We start from the raw sequence: 18597 nt of genomic DNA, 5'->3' as shown, positions 1-18597 counted from the left end.
GTGTTTACTTGATCGGGTTTGAGCGGCTTGGGACTGGCGGGTGAGAGAGATTTGCCCTGACTGTGGGCCAGGCAGGAAAACTCTAGCAACAATTGGGTATGGTTTAAAATCTACAAAATCTGTTAAAAATTTTGGTTTTAAACTTATAACAAAAGGCTTATAATAAAAAATCTATATATGGATATATGTGTCTGTGTGTGTGTGTTTGTGTGTGTGTGTATATGTGTGTGTGTGTGTGTGTGTGTGTGTGTGTATGATCCAACTCTTGTTTAGGATGTGTGTGTGTGTGTGTGTGTGTGTGTGTGTGTGTGTGTGTGTGTGTTTGTGTGTGTCTTGGATTCAACTTGAATTTTAAAAAAATATAAAGCTACTAGGAAAACAGATGTTTTAAATAGCAACCATGTGGTTCTCCTCCATCTTGGTTGATGACCTCATAAGAATGTAAGCAACCACATGGCTGGCAATCATCTTTACTAAGGTTAAAGAGTGCATACCATGTGACTTCATCTTAAGATTCCCACATATCATAAAGCAACAATTGTAAAACTTCTTAGTCCTAATAAGCTCTCTATTTATCATTGTATCTCCTTTTAGACTAAAGAAGCAACAATTTTCAAATATATTGGATTGGTATGAAATTTTTTATGATGATAAAAATTTAAGGTTATATTTGCTACAAAATACTATATATTTGATTCAACTCTGGTTTAGAATATACTATATATGATGATATGATTTTAAGGTTATAAAGGTCTACTTAGATTAATAAAAGCTGATTTAAGATATTTAACTACTTATGTCTTTGCTAACTGTTTAACACCAAGCTGCTAGAAAATTTAGACAAGTAACAACATATGTTTGATAAATACGATTTGTAAATTCCTAAGGTCTACTCAGGTTCACAGTCAAGCTTCTTTGTCTTTGCCCACATTAAGCTTTAGCTATTTGGACACACTAATCCACACAAAAAGTTGCAATGCTCTATAATGATGCACTATAAAAGGATCAGTAAAGTCACTACTCTCCCTATGGACTATATCTATGATTTCAAGTTTTATTTAGATAGTAAAATCAAAAATTGTTATTTTTTTAAGACTAAACCTAACAGGGTTGGAATGTAAACTCCTAGGCTTATAAAAGCTACTAACTTGTAAACAGTTAAGGATAATTAAGACTTGCAAGTTAATAGCCACTTTATAAATGATCAGATTCTTTAATGTGTCCAGAACTATCCTTGTAGTCATGATAAGTACCAATGTAATTAATTATAGGAATAAGATTAATTAGCCCTCCTGTACATGTTTTCAAAGTTAAGTCTAAAGTAAGTAACTAATAGGGTATACTTAATAGAGAGATGGTCCTCAAACTTTTCAGAATCAGCTGAATCTGTTAAATATGGCATTTAAAATGGTTAATTAAAAAATAGACTTTTTGTGATAGAGACATATACCAGCTCCTGGTAGTACCCCTAATCTCCTCCATAGCAGATGATGGGCACAGAAGAACCTCCACCTGGAGCTTGCTTTAAATGTGGCAAAGCTGGCCACTGGGTGAAAAACTGCCCTTTACCTCACCTGCTACCAGGACCCTGTCCAAACTGTGGACAACCAGGACACTGCGGAGTTGATTGCCCTGCTTTGCCTAGACAAGGAAGGCTAGTCTCCCCAAATTCCTCCTACACGGGAAAGTCTGTTGGTTCTTCTGGGTCTGGCAGCCAAATCTGAGGTTTCCTTGGGACCTCTGCCCATAATGATCATGGAGGAACCTATGGTGATTGACCAGGTAAGTCTCTGTCATTCTTAATAGATTTGGAAGCTGCTTGGTCTGTACTTTCTGCCTTCTCAGGTAAAATGTGTCCTCGGATCTCTGATAGTGTTGGTGACAGGCTAATGATAGCTCTGTCAGTTTAACAGCAGCAACCCAGGCTTCAACTATCTTCTCAGTTTTCATATATAAAAACCAGGCCATAGGCCTCACTTTCCTAGAGCTACTGCTAGTTCTAGACACAGTTCACCTTCCTACCAGAGCCTAAAAGGAGATAAACTCACAAAACAGTTCAATGTAGCTTTTTACTATTCCTTTATTTAAAGGAACTTGCTTTACAATGACTGCTCTCAACTGCTCTTGCTTTACAATGACCTGTGTCTCAGTGAATGAATGGATAGCAAAAAAAATGGTGTAAAGTTTATTTAAGGTCTGAGGACATGAAACATTGAGTTGTGAGAACCTAAGAAAATGTTTTGGGGTCTAAGAAGGTGTTTTAAGGTGTATAAATGCAATTTATAAAGGTCTGAGGACATGAAACATTGAGTGGTGATAAGAAAATGACTTAAGGTATGTAATGCAAGTTATAAAGGTCTGATTAAGGTATGTAATGCAAGTTATAAAGGTCTGAAGACTTGAAATCTTGAGTTGTGATAAGAAAGTGATTTAAGGGGTTGGGGATTTAGCTCAGTGGTAGAGCACTTGCCTAGCAAGCACAAGGCCCTGGGTTTGTTCCTCAGCTCCAGAAAATAAAAAAAGAAAAAAGAAAGTGATGTAAGGTATTAAAAAATGAAAAATGTTTCATATTTCTTTTCCTCTCTATGCTATTCTTATACTAAGACTTCAAAAGTTCAGAATTTTAATAATCAACAGAGTTCTGTTAAGCTATTAATCTAGCTCTGGTAAGTATTGACTACTATTATAGTCACAAGCTCAAGATTTTACTTTTCCTTCAGTTGTCTTGTAACTATAGACTTGAAAGTGTTTTTCATTGTGCCAAAAACATCTGTCTAATCTATATACATCCACAGGATGTATAGGGGGAAAAGTGTTCATGCTTTTAACCCAAAATCTTTTCCCAAGCTTCTACTATGACTTAAAGGCATGAGTCTACTGCCTTTTCTACAATGTGGATTTCAGTACGGATTATAAACAATGGTAATGCTAACATATCTAAAACTCATCTCCTTTTGTGAGCTTAAAAAACTCTTGTAAGCTTCAAGGATTGACTTAGATCCACCTCTCACAGGTCAAAATGACTCCAGGTAAGTACTGCCAATCAACAGCCTGTTTCCCCACCTGCCTATTCCGCTTATTCCAGAGGGTGGGATCTTGCCCCCTTTCCCTAGTCTTGGGACTCCCTTCCCCCAACTAACAGGACCATGGGCCTAAAATGTACATCTAACAAAAAGTTTTACCCCTAAACTCCTTAACGTTATCTTCTGCCCCTGATATATCTGTTCCAGCATTCTGCCAGGTCCAGATGTTCCCTCAAAATCTGCATCCTAGACAGCTTCAAAGGGGCTAGCCCCAGGGGGTCCAGCCTCACAGAAGCTGCCTGTACTTCCTTAGCCCCAGAAAGTCCCACAGAGCCTGAACAACAAGTGAAACAAACAGCCTGCCTTTCCAGGACTTGGCCACCATCCCAGCTTCCTTAGGTCTCTAAAGATATCAGCACCCCCAGGCACCAGGAAGCAGTCTAAAGAGCCTGGAGCCTCACCTGCCTCACCATCACCCCTTCCTATTTCCTCACATTTTTTAATAAACAAAAGGGAGGAATGTTAGAAACCAGGTGGTCCCCCAGTCTGCCCTCAGTGACTCAGGGCCAGCAGCCATGTTATCACCAACCCCTGTACCCTTTAAAAGGTCCCTTCCTCTCATTCTGTCTGTCTGTCTGTCTCTGTGTCTCTGTCCCTCCCTCTCTCTTCCTCACTCTGAGATGGTCATTCATGCCCCTCAATAAATCTCTTGCATGATGTCTGTTGTGTGGTGTGATCTCTGCAGCATTCCTGGCTCTGATCCACCAACATACTCTGCCACATAAATTCTAAGACCTCTGCCATGCAATATATGAGCACATTTTATTTTTTAAAGTAAATTAAAATTATTTTCCTTGCAAAGCCATCTACTCTAGTTTTGCTTTGGTGGTGGTTAAGCTTGAGTTTGCTTTTGTAAATGACTTATTTTTATTTATATGAATATATGTAAGTCTGTTTAAGTGTTTGTGTACTACTTGTGAGCAGAGCCTGCAGAAGCAAGAAGAGGACATTGGATTTCTGGAAACTGGAGTTACAAATAGCTGTGACTTGCCATGTGGGTGTTGGGAACTAAATCCAGGTCCTTTGCAAGAACAGCAAGTGGTCCTAACCACTGAACCATCTTTCTAGTCCCTGAGTATACTTCTTACCCAAATGTTTTGAATCATAGAACAGGTTTGAATCACAGTGGTAGGAAACTCTCTACTGCTCACAGCCGCACATTTTCAGGGAAGATGATAACAAAAGTTCCATTTCTTCCCTTTTTTCCCTTTGGGGGCAGGCCCCAGGAGAGCAGCTGTTCTCTTAGGTGGCTGTTAAACATTAGCAATAAATCTCTCTGGAATTATGCTGAACCAAGTGACGTAGAAGAAAGTTTGTACCAAATAAATTTGCGTAGATTAGAATCTGCAGGTGGTCTGAAGCATGCCTGTGTTGGGAGCCAAATTATGCAGCACTGGAATCTTTTGAAAAGAGAACAAAGCGCCTTTCATTGCTTGGATTCTAAGCACAGCTTAGTACTTCATTAGAAACCTCTTAGCTCGCCCCAGGAACCTTTCAGATTTAATTATGAGGTGGGGTAAAAGCCCCCTCTTCTCGGGACATCACACTGCAGCATTTTATTCTGTTTCCTGGGAGACCTCCAAGTTTTAAAAACTGCAGAACTCACCAGTGGCTATTTAATATTTTCCTCCTGAAATCTAAGATCAAGCTAAATCAAAGCAAACATCTCAGCCAATATGAATTCTGAAATGAAAATTACAAAGAACTCAAGAGCAATGGAGTGAAAAACAAAGAAATTTGAGTGCCTTCTATGGTTCAACCACCTTGTCATGCTGCTTATGGTTGGCTGTCAATCTTAATTTTCTTCTTAATTAAAATGAGGAGGTGTATAACTAAATGTCACAACTCTACACTGCGGCCAATGTTTAAATCTGCTAACATCGCTCCATGTTTATCATTTTGGGGGGTTGCAAAGGTGCTTCAAAATCATAATTTTAGGGAGCTGGAGAGATGGACCAGTGGAGCGTTTGCTGTACATGCATGAAGACCATGGTTTGATTTCCAATATCCATGCAAAAAGCTGGGACGTTGGCATGCATCTGCAATCCCATTGTAATCACAGATTTGGGGAGATGGAGGCAGGTGGATCCCTGGAGCTCACTGGCTATCCACCTTTGCCAAGTAAATGAACTGCAAATTCACAGAGAAATCCTGTCTCAAATAATCAGGTGAAATTAACCCCTGATCACCACATGTGCCTGCACCTTCATGTGAACAAATGCTCCTACACATAAACATGTGCACAAACAGATTAGACATCTAAAACTACAGTGTCTGATTATTGTCGCAGAGATGTTTTAAATTTCAGTCTAAGGGGCTACTTAATCACTGAAAGCCATGTGTAACTGAAGCCATAGAATTTTCATGGATGCTTCACTAACTTGGCTGAAACATAAAGACCAAGGGAACAATACATCACTCTGGAGGCGAGTGTGCTAGCCCAGTGTTTGGAAAGACCATTCCCTATCAAGCTTAGATGGGCAAGCTGAGCCTGCTGAATAATGGTGCTGGAATGACTCCTTCAATTCCTCATGTCTGGGTATGCACCCTAATAATGTTTATGAGTTTAAATGGCAATTCCTAAAGACTCTTTGGGACAAAGCATTTTCAGAGGCTCAGCTGACACAGGTCTTACATGATACTCAAGGGGAAACACAGCAAAAGAGAAAACTAAAAGATGAATAAATAACTCTTGATTCCCAAGTCTCAGGTTCTAGCTCTGAATCCTAAAAGCAATAATTTCTTTTTATACATATCAGAGAAATACACTGACAATAGAGTATTAGAGAAAAACCAACTTTTCAGTTTCCCCATTCAGTTCAAAAGCTAACAACTGGGGCGGTGGCTCGATGGGTAAGTGCTGGCTGTGCAAGTGTGAGGACTTGACTTTGGATCCCATCATCCACTTAAAGCTGATGTTGTACCAGAGAATCTGTATTCTCAACGCGCCTGTAGATATAGATATGATGTAGAGACAGGCTAGCCTAGTTTAGGCAGCTATAAAGAACAAGAGATGCATGCTGTGTTAAACAAAGTGGAAGGTGGAGAATAATACTGACTTCTCTATATATATGACTATAGACAGACACAGACAGACAGACAGACAGACACACACACACACACACACACACACACACACACACACACACACACGATTTAAAAAAGACAAAGAACAAAAAAGGCTAACAGGTGGGAGAGAACACATACAAATCTGGCCCAAAGACAGTGTTCCAAGGTTCTGACAAGTAAGTCTTGAGCTGACAATGAGTTCTTTAATTCTTCAGTACATGTTGAAAATCAGGGCATATCTACCTATATCTGTATCATCTGTATCAACCATATCATCTATATTCACATCTACATCTATATATATATATATAAGAACAGACCAAACCAGAATAGTCACGAACCTCTTTACTCCATGATAGACATGAACCAACCCTTACATTTTCCTGACTATGACCACAATAGAGAAGAAAATGACAAGGGTATCTGTCTGTGGTAATGTTTTATTCAAGGACTTTAAAAATATTAAAGTTTTGCTTTGTCTGTTCAAGGAGACAGAAAACATACTGTGTTCACAGGATCCCAGGAACATACTTGTATAATGCCATTTCAGGGGCTATGTGTTTTACTAATTGTGTTATTAGCCACTGTTTTGTTGTAAGAGATGCCGAGGAGTGTATCTAAAGGCATGTCAGAGTCATGTTTTCATAGTTGCTTGAGTCAGCTGGATTACTGGCTGCATGTGTAATGAACCCAAAGCCAGTTTTCAGATATGATGGTGCAGGGTGAGTTTTCATTGTTAACTTCCTATAACTCAGAATCACCTGAGAAGAAAGTTTGGCTGAAGAACTGTAGCTCAAGCTGGCCTGCGGGCATGTCTGTGAGGGATGGCTTTGACTGTTAACTGAAGTGGGAAGACACACCTGAATGTTGGTGGCACTGTTTCCTGGGCTAGCCCTGAACTGTAGGAGAGAGAGTGACGCTAACTGGGCATAAACAACATAGAGAGCAAGCAGGGATCCATGTGCTTCTCCTGCTCTTGACTGTGGATGTGCTGTGACCCACTTCAAGTGCCTGCCACTATCACTTCCTCAGCAATGGACTGTAACCTGGAATGTGAACCAAATAAACATTTCTCTCCTAAGTGCCTAAGTGGCTTCTTGTCAGAGTGTTTGTTACAATTACAGAAATGAACCTGTGACAGATGGGTTCTCATTATCACACCACTGAGACCACCCTAAAGAAGTCATATCGGCTGTCATTCAGATTAGTTCAACAGTTGAAATGATGCCCTTACCTCTGCCCCAATCCCTCAAACATTCCCAAAGCTACTTAGGTAAAATGTGAGTTGAGTCCACTAACCATTCTGCTCACAAACCACTATTAATTCTCATCTTAGTGTAAAAGGCCAGGTTCCTACTCTGACCCACAGAGCCTTATCTCCTGCCTGTACCAGATGAGTCCCCATGGCTTCTCCCATGCTTCCTCCCCTTGTCCTCTTCAGCGCCCCCTGACTCCCCCACTCAACACCTACTGCAGGACCCTGGAGTCACTGCTTGTTCCTTTTTTCAAAATCCATTTCCACATAGATTCCCATGGAACATTCCTTCGTTTTTCACAGGTCTTTTAAAACATATTAAAAATTTTCTCTCTTCCTGGATAACTTACTTTGAAATTCTCTGCAATATTTTATATCACCTCAAAAAATAAGACAAAGAATGATCCTCCCCTAAAAAAATTATACTGTATCCATCAGTACCTAGCACATTATAAACATACTGGTTTGTGTTGCTGAATATCTGTAATTCTACTAGAAGGTACATCATTAAGGACAAGGACTTACTTACTCTTTGTTTTGTCCATAGGTCTACTGTTAGCACCAGGACTAATGCCTAGGCACAGAGAGTGTGTGCAGTTAGCAATTGTTAAGTTAAAGACTAAAGTCTTATTATCTCTTCCCATCCCCAGCTTAACCATGAAAAGAAGCCTGCAATTGGTCCATATGGTAACCAAAATTCTAAATCACTCAGAAATTCTGAAACTAGTTACCAACTCTACTTCATGGTGAGAGCATCTCTTTGCATGTTATCTAATTTGCCATACATTCCATCTTCTGCTCTCTCCATTATGATACAGGCAGCTATTTAGTGCCTCACCCAGCCGAGGATAGTTGGAATTAAAGGATGTAATTTATGAGAAGCATAAAATCCTTTGAATCCAAGGCGGAAATCACTCATGGAAAATCTCATCAGAAATGGGTTTTATGGCTTACTGGGAGCTGTATTATTTTCACAGGTTTCTTCCTCATTTGGTGTTTCAGCTTCTTCCTCCTCTTCTTCTGGGTCATCAGTGTCTCCTGAATCATCACTGTCATCCACCCATTTTCCTGGCATGAGACCTGCAGAGTCATAGGAGTGGCATAGAGGACCCACAATGTGTGAAATAAAGGATTCTTGAAGGTTGGCCAGCTGTGGGGCAGAACGGTCCATAAAGGGGCTTATGGGCAAACCGAGGCTGGCTTCTTCATCACCCTAGAAATAGGAATTCACAAAGGTAACGACAAAGGTAAATGTTAGAGGAGTATAAATATAAGACAAGTCAACATACATTTGGCATCTAATGTGTAGATATTCTATAACCCAGATAATCAAATAAAATCCCTTGACGTCACTGCTCAGAATCATGGCCCTGGTGGCTAAGACGCCCAGAGAAGGACTTTGTTCCTGGTATTTGTTAACTGTGCAGTCTTAACATTTTTGGTTCTCTTTGAAGGGGACATGTATTGAGATTACTGATATGCACCACTACTTAAGTGCTACTGGGGTTTGAACTGAGGCTTCCTAACCACTAGGCAAGCATGCTACCGGCTGGGCCATACCCCTATTATGTTTGCCTTTTCGCCTTGACTGCTAGAAAGCATAAACCATTTTTCTTGCCCCATTCAAGTTGCTATATTATCCCAGATTTTGTTTAATTTATATCTTCTGTGATTATGTTTTTAATATTATTTATTACATTTTTTGTCTTTAACTGCCTCAAATATTTATGATAAAAATAACAGCTCATAAACAAAAGGTTACCTAGAAGACTTAATAAATTAATAAAATTATAAGCCAGGATATGTGGATTTTCTTTTTCTTTCATATTTTTCTGCATTTTAGTACTTTACCATTGATTGATAATGCCATTATGGGAAAAGGCAACACACTATTTTTAAAAGCATAAATATTTTATTTTGCATATGAATGCTGACTACACAAACCTTAAAAGTTTATTCTAATCCTTATTTAAGTACCATTATTGGGCACTTTATTTTCTGCTATTGGCCTGAACTCTGTCCCCAGTCACATGGACAGACTTGTTATAGTCACATTCTGCCCCCTTTTCTTCTGCGATCTGACCTCACACTGCAGCCCCAGGAGGTCCCTCCTCAGCCTCCCCATGTTGGGATTCCAAGCTTTTGCTACCATGCTGGCTTATCCCTGTGGTCTTTAGGGCACTCAAGAAGGATCTAACATTTCTTTTGGATCAGCTCTGTGATAAGTACTTGAGAGGATTTCCCTGCTCAAACTCCACAGCAATGTTCTGATAAACCTATTTTTAAAGTTGTACATGTAGCTTTTAACAGTGGACCACAGTCAATCTATCATCTATATTTTCCCCCAGGGTAAGCAACTTCACTTTTTTCACACCCCCTTAAGTCACTGAGTCCTCTCCTTTCTCTGTTCCCATTCTCTTCCATGTTCTTCTTAAGAAAGTTGTTCAGAACTGCAAATATAATTAGAACAATGTAGGTTTATGTGGGGATGGTCACCCATGCTTAGCTGCATGTAGTAGCTTTTCAGGGAGTCTGTTAATTCTTTTGTTCTTGTATCAAATATAGAATCTGTATGACTGTGGACACACATACATACACACACACACTTCTTTCATGCACTGCTGTTATTTAGTTGTACTTGGACAGCAGTTTCCTTATATACATCTGAAGCTATTTTTACTACAATAAATAAACCTATAGCAGTTCAGCATTTCATTAGATTATTCTGTCATACTAACAGTCTTCTCCAAAATGCTTGCAGATAATTTTACTTCAGTGTTCAAGAGTTTAATTCATTTTCATGTGTCATTTTTAAATTTCTGCTGAAACTACCTAGTATATTTGGTGCAAGTATGAATACAAGATGGAGTGATCATGCTGTCACGTGGCTTGAGGTAAGTTTTGGTGGACTTGTACACAGCAAGGACACAGCTTGTGATGGGTGTTGCAGTTCTGTGAGTTACCTGCTCATAAAACTCACTGGCGATGCCCTCTGTCCACTTCAGGTGGAGTTCTTTACATTTAGCAGGCCCGTTAATGTCAGCCAACTTTATACACATTTGACATACCAGGAGACGATCATTTTCATTGGTCCAATCTATCCCAACATCATCGTTTACCTGTTTGAGGGACAAAATTAACATGCTTTGTCTCTATGATAGCTCAACTAGAACATGAGAAATGACAACAGAATTTGATTGTCTTCTTTCTGTGTGGGAATGAGAACATAATACATCAGAACTTCAGATACTAGAACTAATATCATCAGTTTGCATTGAAAAAAAAAGTGATGCAGCTCATCCAAAATTAAAGTAGTCAAAGAAAAAGTAACTATTACTGAACTTACAAGAAATCCTGTTTGAAGTTAGCATATAGTATCAACCTGTATTAAATAATAAAACTACAATAAGAAGTTTTCTTTTGTATGTGTATGCATAAGAGTGTTTGCAGGAGTGTATTATGTGTGTGTGGGGGCGGGAGGTCAAAGTTCAACTCAGGTATCTTTCCTCAGGAGCCACTGTCTTGATGTGGAATAATCCTCTTGCACACTGTAAAGATTTGTCACTTGAATTGGTTTAATAAAATGCTGATTGGCTGATAGCCAGGCAGGAAGTATAGGTGTGGCAACCAAACTAAGGATGCTGGGATGAAGAATGGAGGAGTCGGGAGAGATGCCAGCAGACACAGGGAAAACAGGACATGTAGAAAAATGAGGTAATAAGCCATGAGCCACATGGCAGAGGGTAGATGAGAAAGATGGGTTAATTTGAAGTGTAAGAGCTAGCTAGTAACAAGCCTGAGCTATCAACCAAATATTTGTAATTACTATTAAGCCTCTAAGTGATTATTTGAGAGCAGGTGTGGGACAGGCAAACTCTGCCTACACCACCTTGCTTTTTAGACAGGGTCTCTCCCTGATTAGGCTGCTGGTCAGTAAGGCTCGAGCCTCCTGTGTCTGCCTCCCCAGTACTAAGGCACTGGTATTATGCATGAGTCCTACCGTGCTCAGTCTTTTAATTTTTTTTTTCTTTTTTAATGTGGGCTCTCACAGTCACACTTTGGTCTTCATGCTGACTAAGCAAATACTTTAATGACTAAGGCTTCTTCCCAGGAACAAATAAACTTTCTTGAATTAATATTTAGGCTTTTATGTTTGATACATGAAATTTTGCTTCAAGTTTTCTTTCCTTTCTACTGCTGTCAGATAATTTACCTCATATACTCTAGACATGATTATATGTTAAATCAAACATAGCAACAATGGTAGCTAATATTTTTTATTCTCTGTAGAACAGAGTCTAACACACATAGCCAAGACCTCAACTTCTTAGGTATCTAGACTCAGAGTGATACATAGATGCCAGCTTGGGAATAAATATTTTAATCATTTTTTTTTCTCACAGAAAGCTCATGATGATTGAGTTTTGTTCAATACTTGATTATAAGACACCTTTTAATGTGCTCATAAAATGAACACTAGTAGAGATCTACTTACCTTGGCATTAAATTTGGCTACAAAGTCAAAGTGTTTCTTCAGGTCAGTAGCCAAGATTGCTTCAATGACTAGGAATCGGAAATGTTTAAATTCCACGTGGTCTAGGTTACCTAAGAAGTTATACTCTGGCCGAGACATAAAGAGATTCCATGCTGCAGCGGCATGATGATTCTCCAGAACTGACCGGTCATTGTACAGCACCGCCTAGGGTGGAAGGCAGGAGAGGAGAGGGTCCAACTTCTTACGTTAAAAAGGAATCACAAAAGTCTATGAGAATATGCAAGGCTTTAAATTTCTCATTTTTATGTTGGCTATTAAGAGTCACAGTGTTATCTTGATTGTTGATGCCTTTTCTTGGGTAATATCATTTTCTTGACATATAAGTTCCTCCCCTTAAAATGTTTTTTTTGAAAATATATATATATATATAATTACATGTATACATTATATATTGATTTTATATATATAATTATTTTCTTAAAATTTTTTTATTTGAAGAAACTTTGTTTAGGTCAAAAGAATTCTCCCCAATGTCTAAGATAAATGGATAGTAAATTCTTACCAATGAAAATACATGCACTAAGAATAACTGTTACCATGAAAATATTTCCAGAGTAAGTTTTCCATCCCAAAGTCAGACCCTTAAAGGATCGAGGAAAACATGGTTCTCCAGTCTTTTCAGGGGGCCATGTGTGTAAGCTGTCTTTGCTTCATCGGAGATATTCACTGTTAGTCATTTGATTCTAAGAAGGCAGCTGAGAAATGATCTTTCTGTGTAATGAGGTTAGACATCTGCCATGAATATCTTGGCACACACCATGACATTTTTGGAAATTAGCAAGGCCTCTAAGAATTTTACCTGAGCACTAAGTACAGACTAGTTTCCACAGACCTAGTGCCTATTACAAGTCATACTTGTAAAATTAATTTTATTCCGAGAAATGTACACCCTAATTTATTTTCTCCTCACGAAAATCGAACCTTTACCTGAGGAGCACTGGTGGCGACCAGGAAAGCATTGGTCCTTCCTGGGTGGTCGTAGTCGTGCATGGCCGCAGCCACATACAAAGCCATCAACTCTAAGGCGGGGATATTCCCAGACAGACATCCGTATTTGTCATCTGGCACATGATACATTTTTGAAAACACATATCCCATGTGTCCGTGTGTAAATCCACTGTCAGAATCTGAGGAGAGGAAGTGAAAGTGATAGACATTCTTAAAAACTGTAAAGCTGGAATCCTCTTCCTGATTTCCTTTGAAAAAAAGCACACAATTCGAATTCCTGGCTTTTACAAGAAGCACAGGCATAATTCATACACACCAGAGTCGCTTGCTGATCCATGATCGCTAATCACGCTTGGGAGGCCAGGAATTGGTTGCGTTGTGAGATACCACACAGCATGTAAAACATCAGTGGCATGGATTCTGTTATGATCTGTAATGATGCAAAGGAGCGAGCGCACATCAGCTGGTGAACTCGGGTCCAAGGCTGAAGACTGCCATCTACTGGGTAAACACTTCTGTCCACACTTTAACTCTCCAGGGAACACATGCCAGACTTCCCTGGAGAGGAACTTCTAGAAAATTCTTCCACCAATTCCATCATTTTCACAGTAACCAGAAATCATACCCACAGCATTTATTGTGCACCAGATATCCAAAGTGGAAAAGTCAGTGTCTGATTCTTCCAGAAGCCTATGTAGGCAGTTAACTCAACGTGTTGTGTTTACATTTCTGTTTTTTTGCTTTTGTACAAAAAAAACTTTGTAGAGATGCAGAAAGAAAGACCTAAACTACTCAGACCAATGGTCTCAAGGACCAAAATGTCATCTGAGATGAATGAATGGCATCTTCTTCTTATTTACAGCAAAGAGGGCCAGCTGAAGGGACCAGTGACAATACCAAACACCTCACATCCTCTTTTACCACCAGGAATCAGCAGGTGCATCAACCAAGCAATCATATATATTTTTTTTTATCATATCCCTACTAATAAGTTGCCTATGTAGACTGCTATATCAGCTGCTGCTTCATGAAGTTCCCCCCTTAATCCCTTCCTTTTTATAGCTGCATCTAGATGAACTCAGACTAACATGAATGACAGTTAAGCTTTATGCTCCTTTGCCCTGAACTGTGTTACAGATCGACTCTGACTAAAGACTTAATCTCTAAGATGTGAATAGAGTCTCCCATCACAGTTCACCCAATTCCATTTTCACTTTCCCTCCACAGCTTTTTGATACTAATTGTGGATTTGTTTACAGAAGGCCATCAGACACATAATTCTTCAGGAGTGTCAATGCTAAAATAATTAGAGGAGTGAACGCTTGTTTTTGTAATTAAAACTATGACAAGGAAGGCTTTCGCTAGCTTGCTCACATTAGTCTAACCCTCTAAGCTCAACAGGGAGGAGACATTATATTTTGAAGCAGTGCCAATCAAGCCAAAGCTTTCCTAGGAGATGGAAATAAGAGACCTCAAATAGTGCAACAGGTTTATTTATTTTAACATTTACTTATTTTGTGTATATGTGCATACACACATACACACAAGAACACCCTGGAGGTCAGAGGAAAACCTGTGGAAATGAGTTCTGTCCTTGTAACTATGGGTTCAAGGGGTCAAACTTAGGTCCTCTGCTCTGATGGAAAGCATCTTTATCCATTGAGTCAACCTATTTGCCCTGTAAGTATCCTTAGTTTATAAATTATTTTCACATGGAGTGGACAATTTAATAGTTTATAAAAATAAATTATTTGCTCATCTAAAAATAGGAAATATAAAACATAAAATAACAAGCTTTAGAATCTGGAGGTTTCTTTTTATATTTGAAAACTGGCCCTGTCCTCCCCATTGTCACATGTGACACCACAGACAGAAATGTGCTCTGGGTCACAGCAAAGCGGCATGACCACACATCACAGTATTTCTATGCAGTATGGCATCTAAGTGAACTCAATAAAACCTGCTTATTTGAAAAATAAAATACATGTGTGAATGAAACAATAATTTGTAATTCCTGTCCAGTGCATAACTGTAATTCAGTTTTTCTGTGGCTTCCTTTCTGAAAATGTTTATTTATGTAACTCCTTAATCCTTGTGAAATCACTAACATTTATGTCACTTGCTGGCATCTGACCAGGCTGAGCCCTGGGAAAGTCACATTAAAGGAAGCCAGGCCTATCGCCAGATTCCCACTCCTCCCCCACAACAACCCCCTTTTCATCTCTCTCTTCCAACTTTAATGGCCTCAGCAACCAGACTATCCCAAAGGACCCAGTACCATTAAGCACCTCTTCCCCCAAGCCAAGTGGCCTGTTCTGCCCCTCGTGCTTTATCTTGTTCTCCTCGGCACATTTCAGTGGCAGGCTGTGTCCTTCCTTCTTTCTGGTCACACTATGTGCTGTGCATTTTTACATGAGTACACCATGAGAGTATCTTAAAAACATTAGGCTCACTAGGCTAGCATGTTCACCCTTTTCTGAGATACCTGAGATTATTTGTGTCCAAGTATAAGCATTTTTAAAATTTAACTTCATTTTTTTTTCTGTTTTTACTTTTAAGACAGGGTGTCTCTCACTACAGTTCAACTCATTATGTAGTCCAGGATAACCTTGAAGTTCTGATCCTCTTGCCTTAGCATCCTGAGTGCTGAAATTACAGACATGTGCCACCAGACTTCCTACTTGCTAGGCAAGTACTTTACCAACTGGGCTACACCCCCAGCCCTTCATTTCAAGTCTTGATAACTACAAAAGCCATGAGCTTTTGAAGTTCAAAATATATAAAAGCAAACTTAAAACGGAAAACAGGTTTTAAACAACACATATCCAACATTAGCGCACATGCTGCTGGAGTCTACAGAAAGCACATTCCTAAGATATATTCAAATTAACAGATTGAATAGCATTGATCTTTCTTCTATGTATTTATTCCTTTGAAAGACCATATGGATATTACATACTTCTACAGCTCCTTTAATTTGGGTCTTTGAATGTTTTCTTCAGCTCCAATTATTCTATATAGTATTGTAAAGCAACCATGTATATGCGCAGTGATTACATGGATTTGACATGAACATTTAGCCTCTCCTCTGCATTCTGTCTTCATTATTATAATTTTCTAAATAATCAATACTGAAATTCTTGAGTGCCTTCATCTTGGGGTTTCATGTGCACCCGACTTTTTAAAACAACTTCCCCATTACCATTTTTGTATGTTTCTTCTTTTCTATACTATTAACTAAACTACCATCTTTCAGCCCCTCTGAATACCAACAAGGTTTATCTCATCTTGAGAAAACATCAACTGTTCTTGTTTTAGTTGAACTGATCAGATACCATGATAAAAATTTAAATTCAGTCAATAAAAGCAGGTGATTATTTAATGAGAATAAATTTATATTTAACATTTAATCTTACCTCAAACAACTATGAGAGATATACAAGGCACATATTCTAATCTTTTAAGAAATATCATCCCATTTGATCCTGACATTCATGTGAAACAAATCCCATGACCGTATTTTCAAGACAAAGAAATGAGGCTAGAGGAGGTGTGTGAGGCTCCAGGATCTTACACAGCATGCAGTGTAGGAGACAGAGTTCCAGCAGCAGCCACTGATATAGTGAGGTCACACAGATTACCCAATGATACAATGAGGTCACACAGATTAGCCAATGACTTGACCTCCCACCACTTTCTGCAGGTCTCACGAGCAAGCATTGGATTATCTTATACTCACAAGGAATGTCCCGATATCCAATCTCCAAAGCATGAAAGTAATTCATAAATTCCCTAACCGGGATTTTAAAGGCTTCAAAAAGGCCCATGTCTTCAAACAGTCTGTATGATACCTGAAAAGGGGGAGACAAGACCTTGTAAGATACCACTCATTATGCGAGAGATGGTAAAGAGTAAGAGTGTGCATCTATCAACTACAATTGATATGCCCCCAGTAGAGATATTTCTATTGGTAATAGTAAACACACTGAAGACATCTGTATACTGTCAATGGAGTTCCTTACCATAGAGACTATGTCATCTGTATTTAAGATAATTATTGCACATAAAGCCCACCCGAAAAAAAAAACAAGAAAACCCACAGTATAACTAAGAACAATGCACTGAGATTTTAAATTGGATGATTACTGAACACTTTAAGGTAATACACACATGCTAAGCCAGGCCTGGCATCTGCCACCTGCAATCCCAGCACTTGGGAGGATGTGTCAGTAAGATTGTCATGGCTTTGACTTCAATTCTAGACACAGAGTTCTTCCTACTATTCTCATGATTATTGTCTTAGCCAATATTTGAGTTCTTTCATATAAGCACTAAGGGAGTTAACAATGCATGCTGCATCAATAATAATTACAGTAACAATGGCAACGGTGTGCATACACACAGCACCAAAAGAGACCAGTACTCTAGTCAGTCAGCACATACTAATTATTTATAAATAGTTCTCAGAGTACATTTTGAGACTGGTACTATGAGTTCCCAACATCTGATGGCAGAGGATGCTGAAAACACAGAGGTTGAGCAGCTTGCAGACGATCACCCAGTTGGTAAGGAACTGTACATGTCAGTCTTGGAGTTTGTAGTCTTAACTGCTTGATATTGATATCAAAGATCTATCATCAAAATCAACCACCTAGTATTTCACACACAGTCACTACAAATTCAAGAAGAAAGGATCATGAATTGAGCAAACTGTATTCACTGAAAAGAGTAATTATAACTTTAAAATCTGAAGGCTGGATAGAAGGGTTAGTGGTTAAAAGCACTGGATGCTCTTACAGAGGACCAAGGATCAATATCACAATAACACAATATCACCACATCAACTCCTAGCACCCATGGTATCTCATAACCATCTGAAACTTTAGTTCTAGGAAATTTAATGCCCTCTCTGGCCTCCACAGGCACCAGGCATGCATGTGGGGCACAGACATACATGCAGGAAAAATACAAATATACATTAATAAAATAAGATAAATTACTTTTTGCTAAAAAGATAACATGTAAAATATTCAGATTCAAAGAATTCAGGAAGGCCAGGAGCTGAGGCCTCTGCACATATGGTGCTTCAAAAACCTGTTTGATGTGAAACTTGGCCCTGTGGTGTCTCAGACAAAAGGTGATTCTTGGTCTGCCCATGCTAATTAATTTCAGCTATCCTAACATCTCACTAAAAGTGGTGTGAAAGTCAGGGTGGGGGCCAGGGGGACGTTTCCATAATCAGAACTTTGTGACTCATAAACTCAAAGGCAGAGTCTCAGAGAGAGCTACTTAGCACGGCAATTGAAACTGTGTTCCCTCGGAAGCTCTATGCTCCGTGATTGATTAAGGTGAAAGGGATAGAGAGGGATATAAGAGCATGTCTTGGTGGATGACTTGTACACGGACATACAAAAGATAAGTGGGTGAGCTTTGAGATTTGTTATTTATCCTAAATATTTCTAATGTCTACTGGTATCCATGACTCAGACAGATGGCACAGCTGAGAGTGTTGCTCACTGGTAGAGCCCATGCTCAGCCCAATGGATTCAATCTCTAGCAAGACAACAATAAAAAAGGTTACTCATACCCTTACCTTTGAGACCACTGAGGGACACCAGAAATTTGCAGTAGCATTTGCTCTATTGTCCATGTACTGAAAAGCTAAGCCACCAAGGTCACCGTGCTAT

The 18597-nt window shown here is 39.2% G+C and overlaps 1 protein-coding gene across 5 annotated transcripts in view; it reads right to left on the bottom strand.

Moving 5' to 3' along the window:
• The window catches only part of Pde3a (phosphodiesterase 3A), a 284628-nt gene that overhangs the window by 13172 nt on the left and 252859 nt on the right, over nucleotides 1-18597 (bottom strand). For 4 of the 5 annotated variants that reach the window (XM_052720552.1, XM_052720556.1, XM_052720555.1 and 1 more), the window contains exons 10-16: nucleotides 16650-16761; nucleotides 13227-13340; nucleotides 12890-13089; nucleotides 11903-12106; nucleotides 10371-10526; nucleotides 8362-8620; nucleotides 7937-7981 (exon numbers count right to left, since the gene is read on the bottom strand). In XM_052720552.1, the coding sequence (XP_052576512.1) occupies nucleotides 7937-7981; nucleotides 8362-8620; nucleotides 10371-10526; nucleotides 11903-12106; nucleotides 12890-13089; nucleotides 13227-13340; nucleotides 16650-16761 (1090 nt within the window). The remainder of the gene's footprint in view (nucleotides 1-7936; nucleotides 7982-8361; nucleotides 8621-10370; nucleotides 10527-11902; nucleotides 12107-12889; nucleotides 13090-13226; nucleotides 13341-16649; nucleotides 16762-18597) is intronic. The other variant, XM_052720554.1, reaches the window with a different exon arrangement.

The sequence above is a fragment of the Peromyscus californicus genome, unplaced genomic scaffold (genome assembly GCF_007827085.1).
Source record: "Peromyscus californicus insignis strain IS unplaced genomic scaffold, ASM782708v3 Scaffold_6__1_contigs__length_162567912, whole genome shotgun sequence".
NCBI lineage: Eukaryota > Metazoa > Chordata > Mammalia > Rodentia > Cricetidae > Peromyscus > Peromyscus californicus.
The sequence above is the reverse complement of the archived record's forward strand: the minus strand, read 5'-3'. Positions and strand labels throughout refer to the sequence as shown.